The sequence below is a fragment of the Telopea speciosissima genome, chromosome 5 (assembly GCF_018873765.1).
Source record: "Telopea speciosissima isolate NSW1024214 ecotype Mountain lineage chromosome 5, Tspe_v1, whole genome shotgun sequence".
NCBI classification, from domain to species: Eukaryota; Viridiplantae; Streptophyta; class Magnoliopsida; order Proteales; family Proteaceae; genus Telopea; species Telopea speciosissima.
Window position 1 is genome coordinate 8,470,887 of NC_057920.1, and position 13,677 is coordinate 8,484,563.

A 13,677-nucleotide genomic window follows, 5' to 3' on the forward strand; every position below is an offset into this window, starting at 1 on the left:
ATCTCAGTTTTTTGCAAAACCGAGACGAGACCAGTTACGAATGAGAATAGTGTATTGTCTCAGCTGAGATCTCGGTTCGACCAAGACTGAACCAAACCCACATATAAAATGGCCTTCAACTCGACCGAGACCAGTTACGAAATGAGAATAGTGTATTGTCTCAGCCGAGATCTCGGTTCGACCGAGACCAGTAGAAATCTCGACTGCTCTCGGTTGTCCCACTGGTTTCGTCAGAGAACCTCCAAAAAACACCAAAAACTTGGTTTTGATCTTCGACGGAAAAATCGTATTGCACAGAGATACTTCAGCAAACATTGAAGTTGCAAGATCTACAACAAATCCAAAGAACATTGAAGAAGATTTGAACATTCCAAGGTAAACCATTTTTCCCTAAATCTCTTTTTTTCCAAAAAATATGTTCAAATCTTGGTGGTTGGGTGTCAATTTAATATATGTTACAAAATTTTGGCCGATCTATGACTTGATGGAGTCCTATTTATTTAAGTTGTTTTACATTAATTGTATGCTTTGATTGCTTTCTATTACTAAATTATGTGTAGAATAGGGCCTATTAGTACGCCGTAGCCTACCAACCTAGGGTCCAAAGTCAAACTCCTATTTGGACTTTGATTTTGGAAAATCTGATAGTGCCATTGTGTTTAAATGGCCCAAAATAGGTTGTATACCAAGTTTCATGACCAAACTAGGTCAAAAACCCACCGAAACCATCAAATGAGTTCCAAAAAAAAAAAGTGCACCAACTCGGTTTTTGGCCTGACCGAAACCAGGTCCGAAACCAAGTTCTCAAACCATGGTCTAGGGTCGATGGATACCTTTAACAGATGGGCTGCTTCTGCATCGACAACCTTGAAACCCAACTTCTCTCTGCAACTCCTCACCCCCTCTTTCAACAGCCTTAACAGACTCCTCCTCAACATCCCAAACAGAATGTTCTCAATGTCTAGAGTTGATGGATATCTTGAACAGATGGGCTTGGATGAATTGTTGCCATTATCTCACTCTTATACAAACTATCACCAGAGAAGCGACAGAGCTTCGCCTCCATTATCCTTATACTGTATTCTTTCTCATGCTTTAGTCAATGTTGGATTAAGCAGCACTAGGAGTGGAAGTCTGTGCCATCCCTTTTTCTTCATGCTTCCATATCATTAAAGGTGTTTGACCACGAAAGAATTCTGCACTTATGCTCAGGACAAACTGTTAATTCATAAAATTCACAACATTTGCTCAGCTTCTAGTCGGGAGAGAAGGTGGGATGTGCCCCTTTTGCTGATTTTGGTTGCACCAAAACAATCCCCTTGTAAACTTTGTTTCAATCAATGGATCCTAACATTACTTCATAATTCATTGGTGTTGGAACCTGTCAGCTACCTTTTGGTAAATGTTTGAACAGTTATTTAGTTTTGAACCAGGGGTTATAAGACTTCGAATCATTAAATAATTTACATAAAGATAATTATTGGAAGTTGACAACAGCAATCAGACAAGTTTAAGCATTTTCTACCTTATTTGAACCCTTAGACCAGTTTTCCACAGCGGATGAAACAACCTCTTCTGTTTTTTCGTCATTGGCTTTGTCAATTATAGTATATCTCTTCTTCTGCAAGAACTTAACAAGTGCCTTGAGAGTATTGTAGCTCATTTTTTTAGACTCAAGAATAGAATATTCATCGGATTCAAATTGCTGTGGTTGAGATAAGGATTCCATATCATCTGACACATCAGAAGAAACTCTGGAGAGATGTGAAGCATCCCATGCAAAGTCAGTCACATTCCGCAGCTCAGAAACAGCCACTGGATTTGGAAGAACAATAGATGGATACAAAGAGAGTATGTAGGTTATATCTACTTGAGATGCATAAAAGTGATCCATAGCCTCTTCATAGCTTCCATTGTCAAACAGATAATGCCCATATCTGAAACAAACAGCCTCCATTGTCAGATAACACTGGTAGCATAAAATTCTGAGGTTCCAGTGGCTTAAAGTAATCTAAATGACATAGAAAAGTATTTTAAGAAGATAAGTGTGGCTGCTTATGTCTACCCCTCCCCAGACCCCGCATTGGCGGGACCATTGTGCACTGGGTAATGCCCTTTTTATGTGTGGCTGCATATGAATGTATTCACAGAAATATGTGAATGTTTACAAATGAATTTGTCACCTGTACTTGTGTAGTTTCTTGGTATATAAAACAGAAAACAACTAATCATAGCCCACTTTCACAAAAACATTAGTTTTTATGGTTTTACATTCCAGATATGAAGGTTCTAGATCAGTGCATGCATTGATGTTGTAAAAAAAAAGTCACCTCATTTTGTTGGCTTGTATTATGGTCTTCAGTTGCTCTAATTTTCAGTGGCAAAGCAGACAAAGCTTAGATGCAGAAATTGACTGGTTAAACACATAACTCCGAAGGAAAGGAACTGGTGGTTACAACAAAGAAGTTTTCATTTTTTGTACAGTTTGCTCCCTACGGAGTCATTGAAACCCAAGAGTAATAAACAACTAGTTCTGGCCCCTTGAGATCCTCAGCTCCCCAACAATCTTAGAAGTTAGGACCAAAGCTTTGAGCTTCTCCAATGATATCCCCAGTATGCCTTTTAATCAGTAACTTTTAAGCAAATGAAATATTGCTTTTGTAGGGAATAATTGTATCTTTGAAGGTATTCTTGTTATGAACTTCTAATTTGTTTTGTAGGGCTGATTTTTTTTTTTTTGTGAATAAAAATTCATTACCAAAGCCCCAAGGAGAGGAAGAGGGAGAATACACAAGGGAAAAAAAAGGCGGGGGGGGGGAGCTATACAAGAATCGAGCCCTAAGAAGCCAGGCCGACAAAGCGAAGGAGAGAAACATCAAGGCCCCAAGAAATGACAATATGCGTGTTCCTTGGGGTATCAACAAGAGGAATATGTGGAAGCATGTGAAGTCTAGAGCTAAAATCAAAAGAGACGGCTTTCCAAATCATATCCAACGAGTGAGAATTGGAGGTCCATCTTCGATGATTCCGCTCCATCCAAATGTGAGAAATAGTGGCCCCGAATACAAGCTTGTTGGTGGTAACACAGATTGTATTACCTAAAAACACCCTACTCAACCAAAGCCACTCCCTAGCAAAAGGAAGGGGTCTTCTGCTACGGTACCAAATAGAGGCCAAGGCTTTCTTCCACAAAGAGAGGGCTAGGGGGCAAGAGAAAAAAAGGTGGTCAATGTCCTCAAAACCGTTCCAACAAAGAACACAGGAGGGGGAAACATGGATGTGGCGGCAAAGAAGAAAACATTGGGTGGGAAGGCAAAGGTTAAGGGTTCTCCAAACGTTAAAGCTATGACAGGGAATATGGCCTGTTGAAATTATTTATCCACCCGTGTCCCCCTTTGGATAGTCCGCTGTGTTAGAGCTCCTGTATGATATACATATTGTTTCCTCCCTTTCCTACAAGGTCGGTCTGCTAGAGTAAGCGGTTCAACATGATATCAGATCAGGCAGGGGTCACGGTATTGAGTCCCCCTGGGAGCGGGCAGGTGTTGAAATTATTTATCCACCCGTGTCCCCCTTTGGATAGTCCGCTTTGTTAGAGCTCCTGTATGATATACATATTGTTTCCTCCCTTTCCTACAAGGTCGGCCTTCTAGAGTAAGCGGTTCCAACATGGCCTTTGAACTAGACAATATTGGACTAGGGGACCTGGGGGGCATGGTGTCTGACAAAGTCCTAAGCTGAGGAGGAGCTAAAAACCCCGTTAAGGGAGGGGAGCTAACTAACCTTATTCGAGAGAGAAGGGTTGGGGGGGAGAGGGGGGGAGAGACGCCTAGACCAGGGAGAAGCAAGGGGGGAAAGGGGAGGGAGGGGACCAAAATCCCGAGGAGATGATTGTGGAGAGAGGACCAGACTTAGGAAAGCCAAAGGAATAGACCGATCGGGACCCAATGATATTCTATAGAACACCTAGGGGATGCCAAGGATCAAGCCAGAGGGATGTAGAGGAGCCATTGGTGATTATGGAGGAGGTCGCTGAAAGGGCTAAGGGGCGAAGGTGGAGAATCTTCCGCCACACCTAAGAGGGATCAACGGGCTGGGGAACTGTCCAGATGGAGTCATGCTTAAGAAGATAGGAGTAGACCCAGTTAACCCAGATGGAATCATGTTTAGCGGAGATTTTCCAAATTAGCTTGAGAATGCCCGCAGTACTATAATCACCTCCTTCGGATTTCGGGAGACAGATGGCATCCTAACTAATTGGGTGAAGAAATTTGGAAGATTCTTTTCTTTTCCACAAGAAGGAGCAAAAAAGCGAATCCATGGCAGACATGGTGGATTTTGGAAGGCCATAGATACCACACCAGTAAATGTAGGATAACTGAAGGATGGATTTGATCAGAACAATCCAACCTGCAAAGGAAAGGAGGGGAATTCCGTCAACTCTAGATTTGATATAAATAGTAAAATTGAAGAAGAAACACATGATGAGCTCAAATTTTTTATTTCTATCATTTCTTCTCCTCTTCTCTTCTTTCCACTCATTTTAACAAACCCTACTCAAATCCACTTCAACCAAGTCGGTGTCAATGTAGAAACAAATCCAAGGGACGTTGGGCAAGATGCAATCACTGCCTACCAGCCCTTAACCCCTTATTATAATTATAATCATTGATATCCTTAAATATAAAACACACAATCCATTAGTCTTACCATTGCTTGTTATTACTAAATCTCCAGAAAGTCGAAGGTGAAACCAAGCCATCCAGTATCACTGTATCAGTCCCCAGTTTGCAAAAATACTATCTGTGAAGTTATCCCTCCTTGAAAGACATATCAATTAATCTATCAACATAGCTTCATCCAACCTGTTTGGTTCGGCTACAGATATTTTCTCCTGCATTTCTTCCTATCTAGGTCTATGTCATTTGTTAAAGCATAAGTTGTGAGAGCTTTAACTACCTCAGCCCCCATCTTTTTCTGCCTTATGCTTACTCTTGCATGTTTAGTCCATTTAACTTATACAAAATCATTCATCCAAAAAAAAACTTATACAAAATCACTCCTTTGACCAGTGCAATCATTGGTCCTTCATTGTAGACAGTCAGACCATTTCAGTCTGTGCAGTCTAGTTGACACTCGAAATGTCCAGACTCGACACCAGAATTCAACACAAAACATCTGATCTGGTTGGCATAGTGAGAATGCCAATAAGACTGCCATTGAATCACAGTCTTGTAAATTCATCAAAAATTGAATTATTTGGGAGATAGAAGTTCATCTTCACCTAATTTCTTCAAGATATCTTACAAATATTTTCATAGAATAAAGAAAAGAAAAAGAAAATATAGTAAACATATCATAATGCTCAAAAAATTCTCCAAAGTATTTTGTGAGTGATAGAAAAATATATATTAAAAAAAACTTCTTGTGCTGAGTAAGGGAACAAATAGAAAAAACTTGAAGCTATTTGTTTCTTGGAACTGAAGTGCTCAATCTTGTATGAGAAATAAAATCGTATAAAATCCAATTCCCCATATAACCATATAAAAGGAATTCATATTGCAATAGCAGTTAATAAGAAAACAATTGAACTTTGCACTCTAGAATGGTGCTAGATCACCACCATCAAACAGCAGGCTCTCAACCTTCCAATTGGGCCAAAAACGTCTGTCTTAAGCTTTTTTTTTTTCTCAGGCAAGCATACTTGCAGATGGGCATGCTTTTCAGTAATACTGTTCTTTTTCCTTTTTTCTTTTGCTGTGGTTCAGTGTGGGGGGATAGAGGGGAATTTCTTCTACCCTTCTCCTTTTCGTATACTAGTATACATATCTATAAGAAAACAGAACATAAGTTACTATATTAATATACATAATATTACACTCTGGCTATTAAATCCAATCAAAACAATATTGGCAGGTCTTAAAGGTCAATAAGACTATAACTATTTTAAACTATATAACAGTTTAGTAAAGAAAAAAAAATGGTCATTTCAAATTTATAATCTGATGAAAATGAATATCTTTGAGGAAATAATACCTGATATGAATGGATGCCTCCTTTGCTGCTCGATGGCTTGAATCTTCTGATGGAAGTAGTTTACACAAAGCCAAGGCTTCCTCAAAATTAGCAGATGCTGTTAATTGTACGATCTGTACATTATAAAAGCCCAACCTTCAGAAAAAGAAATGATATCCAACATCTTTCTAAAATAAAACTCCTAACAGAAGATGAGCAGAAGGCAAGTAAAACACACTATCTTATTCTACAGACGAAGTAAAGGAATCATTTAATAGTCTAATACAACCCCCATACAAACCACAGAACCAAACTTCATCTCAGACTTGCATTTGCTTTTCTTCTCCCATCTGAGAACTCCAAGTAAAACAGATCCATGATCTTTAGGCCAATCTAAAAGCTTATTATTAGTCAAATATACCAAGCCAAGAATATTGTGTTCAAAAAAGTGTGAAAATGCCATAGTAATTTTTTTGGATTCAAAAGCAATTCAGTTCTCTACACACTACACAGTAACCAATGACCAATGAAATGAGCAAGTTTATTAAAGCCTTCTGAAATGAATAGTCTCTTCCACACTTTCCACATCATTTTCAACCCACAAAAGTCTTGATAAAGCCAATAACCCCAATTGAGAACAACAACAACAACAACAGCCTTATCCCAACTAAATGGGGTCGGCTACATGGATCCTTTCAAAAACACCCAATTGAGACACAAACTGTATTCAAATCAGGTTTTTCAATTTCTGCCAAAATTTCATTCTGATGTCAGGTGAAGTTTAAAAGAAAATGATACTTACCTTGATTGAATTTCATTAGAAAATTTGGCATCAATATGCTAAATTTGTTGTTGAAATTATAACACTTTATATATAAAACTTGTCTAATTTATGAGGTTAATGTATGTATATTTGACTATAGGCATAAAATTGTACTACAAGTTGGCTTAAGACAAATAAAAAGTATTACATAGGAAAATATTTTATTTTCCTGCTGTTTTCTTCTGTTTAATTGGTATCATATATCCCATGTGATTTAAAAAATTAAATGGATTCATAATGAATTCACCTATATCTATTCTGTTCATAATCCTAGTTAAGATTCTTTTGGTGCCACGAGCGCGCATGTGTGCCAAATATTATTTTTCCATTGCAAAGTTTTTTTTTCAAAAACTAAGAACAAATTAAACCAAGAAACCAAATTTCTTTGAGAGCCTGGACAGTTCCTTTTACAAGCTATAATCAGATAGTATTGGCATAAGAAAGGAAATTTACCTGTGCACCAATAGGGACTGGGAACAAGCCATAAATAGAGTTTTCTAATGCAAAAATAACAAAGCCATTGCTTTGGACAAGATGATGAGCATTGCGAAGAGCAATAGTCTGAACCAATGGATAAGGAGCATGGAGAGACCGAATCTGCATCATCGAATGTTAGAAAGGAAATGCATCAATACACAGTTTTTCAGGAAAATAACTCAATTTCATAAAGAACCCTTTTCTTGCTCAGCAAAACATGCCCAAGCTACCTCAATGTATCTTGGTAAAAGAGCAACTGCATATGGCTTATGGATCACAACCACTGAAGGGGCATCAGACCAACATATCCTGCCTCCTTGAATTAGTTTCCCATTTTGGTCTACAAAAACTCCTATGTTATCCTAAAGACAGAAAGAACACATTAAACTGTTAGAAACAATCACAAATTTGCATTCAGAAGTTAAATTTAATTGATTATACCCTTCACATTATTCCTTCCAATGATTGTAAGTAGACCCCCAACCTTTCACCAATCAAACTGGAAACATCAAAAATCCCCCACCCTTCTACAGCATAACCAAATTAAACTACTGCTAAGGCAGAAAGTCTCTCAATACTCTTCTATGTACAACACAGCTAAGAAAGGAGTTATGACTCGAATAAAATTTACTTCCATGACAAACTATGAAAGTATGGAAGTCCCCCCTCCCAATTCACATTTTTGATATTTCTTCGTCCCTCAAATAAATTTTAGTTTTGTGTATTCTTTTTTACTTGAGTCAAGGGACTTCAATTCTCTCTCAAGGATTTTAATACGCAAATTTATTTATTTATTTATTTATTTATTTTGTGTGTGTGAATCATGTAGATGCTCTATTATGCATCAAGGTACAAAACTATCAAGAGATAGTGTCAGCATGATACAGTCTGACACGTGTAGTACATAATGAAACTGTAGGTGTTATCAGTATTTCATTCAATGCCTACTAGTAGGTCAAAAATGAAATATGTATATGTAACATTTTAATCTCTTGTTAAAATATATCATGATGACATAACAATGATGCCTTGGTTATAAGATCTCATGATGACACAACAAGGATATAATGTAGTCCTAGATAGGTAGGAGGCCTACTAGGAGCCAAACAACAAGATCAAATAACAAAAGGGGTTGCTGGTTCGAATGGACAGCACTAGGATTTAGGTCAATTCCTAGGGTTAGGGTTGGATATTGGGAAAGGGGTTTATAGGGTATTAATGGCAGGTCTAGGGGGTCAATATGGTATAAAAATAATAGGATTTGGGAAGGTTTTAAAATTCTGCAGTTCTGGACAGAATTGTGTTGCAGGTTTTGGGTTTTAATGGAGTGAAGGAATGGAGGGGATAAAGTGGGAGTTTGGGGTTGAAACTTGGATCGAGTGTCAACAATGATGTAAGGGATGTATGCTGAAAGTTTGGTTTGAAACTGATGGACAGATTTGGAGTTATGGAGGTTTCCTAGTAGAAGTAGGAGAGAGGGGTAAAATTGTAATTTCAGACAATCGGCTCGGTGGATGGTGCTGAAATTTGAATCAAGTCTCTCTTAGGGTTTGAGAAAGACTTGATCAAATTTTTAGCAGATTTTAATGGTTAGATTTGGCTGGGCAGAATTCTCACGAAAATCACCTTGTATGTGACCTTCTAGAAGGAAGAAGAATAGTTGCAGAATTTCTTACTTGTTACAGGTCTTCAATGGCAACAACTTTGAAGATGAACAATGGGGTCTCCCGATCTTCACAATGCAAGGAGTCGATTGGAGATCCACCAATCCCTTCAACCTTGATATTACTCACAAGGCAACCTTGATATTACTCACAAGGCACACTCACGATGGAGCAAAGGCAGCAACAAAGGCAGCAAGCATAAAGCTAATTTTTATTAATCAAATTCGTATACAATGCTGGCCTCCCTTACAAACTTATATAGAAGACTCAAAAATAGACTTAGACACTAAAAAGGAATGGCCTAACCTTATCCCTAATCTATTAGGCAACTTAAACTGACTAGGAAACTCAAATAGACTCAAAATAGAGTCCTAATGACTTAAAACAACTTAAACTACTTAAAATAAAGAAGATTCCCTAGTAGCCAATAGGATATAAGAACCTCTTAGCCAATAGGATCACTTCACTTAAATTAGACCAATTGAACCAATTGGATGCAACCAATTTAAACCGGCTCAATTAAAAACACACAATAAAAACTAAGTATTGGGCTAATCCCGTATGCAACCTATGTACCCCTATTTTAGGCCCAGAAAAGTGGCCTATTACATTAGAAACCCATGGGATCAAAGGCCCAACATGTATGTAACCCAACGCTAGACTTATTTCTAATGAAACAAGCCCTATTTGGTGATGAATCTGCATCAGGATATCTTGTCACATTATGGGCAGTAAACATGCAGGGGTGGTGGCCTACAAATGGAGGCCTGTCAATGATACCCAAAAGGCTTCTTTGTCATACCAATGTTAACCACTAAACAAAAACGTTGATTAAAGGACTCAACATGATAGGATGCCCAAGGATTATGACATAATACCAGGAATTGGTCTTGGCAACTTAAATCAAGATCAGGAAAGTGTCATGCCTAATTCATTTTTTAGAACCTAATCTCTCTCTTCTTTACTTCCCCTTCCATTTTTCATGGCTCCATCTGGTTGCAAGTGAAATGAAATTAAAACAAAATAAAAAAGGAATTTTTTCTAATAATTACCAACAACAGTTGTGTAACAAACTTATAAACTTACTAAAAATAGTAGCTAAATTAACTTCATTTTTCAACCAAATTACTCAAATTCAGATAGGAAAACATTACATGGCCAAGGAATCGATTTGAAAAGTTTAATTCTCATTTTGGGTAATATTTTAAGTTAGTTAAACAATCAGGATTACAGAAGTATCTATTTTCTTTCTTAAAGTTATTTCACTTTGCTTTTAACCGGAAGGATTGTGATAGTTAACTTGTCATAAATAGAACAAAAACATATGGAATGTAATCATCTCTGACTAGGTCTTGAAATATTTTGATAATTAGAATGGATGATGAGCCAACAAGACACAGTAAGAATGAAAAAGCGAAGAAGGAAAACCTTTCCAAGAAGAAGCTCCCCAGAAGGAAGAGGTACCACGAGAGGAGGGACAATCCTCCCAGGAGGAAATACCACATATAACGCACCATTAATAGCATTCAGTATCGTGTATTCCCTTCCAATCCCCAAACATATATTTTCACCACACCAGCAGATTGACTTCACCAGATCAGGAACACCAAAATCTTTCACCTCCACAAATCCCCGACCACCTATATTCAATTAGAATTAGAACCAACAGCAACTCACATAGAAAAGAGCACATCATCCAAATCCGTTTTCAGCAGTGAAATTTAGAACTTCCATAAACAAAATGAAATCAAACTAGGGTTCAAGAAAACGTAGTAAGAATTTGCAATCTGCAATCGTAAAGCAATAGTTTAAATTATTGGCGGGAAGCAGCCCAGAATTGTTGACGGAAATGCCCTCGGCAAATCTGAAGATTTTATATTACGTTATTCAAATTCAATAACGTCAAACGAAGCCTAAAAAAAAACAAGAAAGGCACCTGGATTGTTGGAGAATGATAACCTAAGTTTGCCCCCAAATTCAAGATAGAATTACGAAATTACCATCATGCCTGAAAATGTAGATCCTCTTCTGCCTTGCGAAACATAAGAACCCTCTCCGATCATCCCAGGCGTAGACATTAGCACCTTTGGCTTTTGTTATAACGGCGATTGACTCAAGACTAGGAAGTCGATGAATCACGATTGATTCAGATAGGCATAAAAGAAGCTCTCTTGATCCCGAAACTTCCATGGAGATTAAAGCTTTCTTCGAGAATCCAATCACGGTTTTCTGCAGAACATAGGGTTCCTTACGCATCCCTAAGTTTATCTGGTAATCGGAAGGTGAAGATATATCGGAAGCACAAGATTCCGGTGAATATATCATCAGAGAACCATCTGAGCAACCTACGAGAAGCTTGATACCATACGATGCAATTGCCTCGATCTTCCTCGAGGAATTATCTACGAGTATACATGAATCATACGCATTGTGAACCATTTCTTGTTCTCTCCGCCTCTCCTTCCGAAAGGATGAACTGTTACCGTCTGCCTTGTCTCTCGATCTCCCTCGTTGTCTTCTTCTCGGCGTCGGCGGAGTCCGAGAAATCTACTACGACGTCCCGCGTCACTGACTCAATAATAGGCTTCTCAATTTTCGTTGTCGCGGGTCCCTCCGTCCTCTTTCCTTTTGAGGACCTGAGGACATGTGGCGCAATGTGGCGCAATCGCTTCAGAGTTCTACCAACATGTGAGAACGTAACGGCTTGAAACCAATAAATAAAGGGAACGGTTACCTGATCTGGCAGTCTGAGCTGTGTTTGGAGTTTGGACGTCGAGAATAGAAAAAAAAAGGATGAAGAACGCTAACCGGTCGCGCCGGGATCCGGCTCTTCTCTAGGGAGCCAGCGCCCAAGGAGTGCCCAGGGGAGCATGAGTCCGGTGAATCTTCAGGTATGTGAGTGTACGTGGAGTCGTTCAGATGGAATATTCTCATAGGTTGGATTCCATTTGAACGATTGTGAGTCATTTGCGTACACTCAAATACGTGAAGATTCCTCGCTCACCGCATCCAAAGGCTGGGCTAGGTTGCACACATCTCGATGTGCACCCAGTCAACCATCGGCATGTGTGCGGTAGCCCAATGGTTGGATGCTCCCTAAGCACTCCTTGGAGGGGAGCTCAATCCATCATGCAATGCGGCCTGTACTTGCACCTAGAGTAAGTCGCACATGAAATGATCGGTGCGGTGCACCCCCTTGGAAAGGCGGAAAGGATCAGGGGGTACATCGATCATTTCATGTGTGGCTGTGTTTGAGCATAGGTACATGCCACGCTAGATGACCAGTTAATGTTCCTTTTTCCCTAGGAAAATAAAAGATTTTTTTTGCTTAGAATGATTGAAAAAACAAAGGGAAAAATATGGATATGTATCGATTAGTATTGATATATAATTTTAAATATGGTAAATTATAGATCACCCCTGATTTTAAAAAAAAACTCAAATCACCCCCTCTATAGTAATGGTGTTAGTCTGTTATTAGTTATTGGTGTAAAATGACTATTTTACCCTTGTATTAAAATATTAGAATTAAATTTACAATACTATCCTTCCTTCATCGTCAACCTAAAATACCCCACCCTTTCCCTGCAACTCCGCTGGCAGCACCCCCACCACCACCGCCACTGCCGCCTCTGATTACCGAGCATATTGTCCGGCATCAGTTCCTTTCTTAGCCCATGAGCCAACCCCATCAGCAACACCAAACACTTGCTGGTCTTCACAGATGAAGTGAGCATCTTCCCCTTCACGTTTAAATAGAGTCTCACCTGCAAGGTTGCTACAACCATAGAGCACCACTGGTTTCCCTCCCAATCCTGGAGGGTACAATAATGGAAGCCTCTTTGTGCACGTACCCCTCCACAAAACCCCATTGCTCCCAAACCCTAAACCTTACTGGTGTTTTAGCTAGACCGCTCTTCAGACCGAGAACCTCTTGGCGGATCACCCACAAAACCACTCAATCCCATCTATTTACTGCGCTATCAGCCGAACCAAGAAAGAAGAAACAGTGGAAACTGTCAAGAAGGAGTTGGAGAACAGCTACCTCCTTGCTGGAATCAGCTACAAAGGCCTCACGGTGCAGCAATTTCAAGATCTCAGGAAATCGTTACCGGAATCCGTGAAGCTTGTCGTTGCGAAGAATACACATGTCGGTAAGGCCATCAAAGGGACTCCATGGGAAGCTCTCAAGCCTTGCATGAAAGGCATGAATGCTTGGATATTTGTTCATATTGAAGAGATCCCTGGAGCTCTCAAGCCGTACAGAGATTTCCAGAAAGAGACGAAGTTGGATGCTAATGACTTCACTAGGGCGGTGTTTGAGGGAAAGTTCTATGGGCCATTCAATTTCAAAGCCCTAGAACAATGCCGACAAGGGCAGAAATTTACTCGAAGTTGCTGGGATCGCTTCAGAAATTTACTCTCTTTCTTCTCTCCGGTGAAGTTCAGCTTGAGACTGAGTTGCAGGTGAGGAATAGAATGGTGTGAGGAAGAAGATAGAATTTCGGGTTTTTATTTACAAGGGTAAAAATGTAAATCAACACTGATCAAGGGTAGTTTAGGGATTTAAATTTATTTAATTGGGTGACATCATCACTTAACAGCATAAAACTAACGTCCAGTGACTAATTTGGAATTTTGGGATCTAAACTAGGGGTGATTTAAATTTTGGTAAAGTACACGTACCCCCTTAGAATG

The 13,677-nt window shown here is 39.2% G+C and overlaps 1 protein-coding gene and 1 pseudogene across 1 annotated transcript in view; one reads left to right on the forward strand and one right to left on the reverse strand.

Moving 5' to 3' along the window:
• The window catches only part of LOC122661437 (vacuolar sorting protein 39), a 38,036-nt gene extending 26,584 nt beyond the window's left edge, over positions 1–11,452 (reverse strand). The window contains exons 1-6 of the mRNA XM_043856818.1: positions 10,980–11,452; positions 10,408–10,619; positions 7,546–7,677; positions 7,292–7,435; positions 6,037–6,149; positions 1,526–1,937 (exon numbers count right to left, since the gene is read on the reverse strand). Coding sequence (XP_043712753.1) covers positions 1,526–1,937; positions 6,037–6,149; positions 7,292–7,435; positions 7,546–7,677; positions 10,408–10,619; positions 10,980–11,418 — 1,452 coding nt within the window. The 5' untranslated portion in view covers positions 11,419–11,452. The remainder of the gene's footprint in view (positions 1–1,525; positions 1,938–6,036; positions 6,150–7,291; positions 7,436–7,545; positions 7,678–10,407; positions 10,620–10,979) is intronic.
• A 397-nt stretch (positions 11,453–11,849) lies between these two features.
• On the forward strand, positions 11,850–13,467 carry LOC122661836 (annotated as a pseudogene).
• Positions 13,468–13,677: the final 210 nt, after the last annotated feature.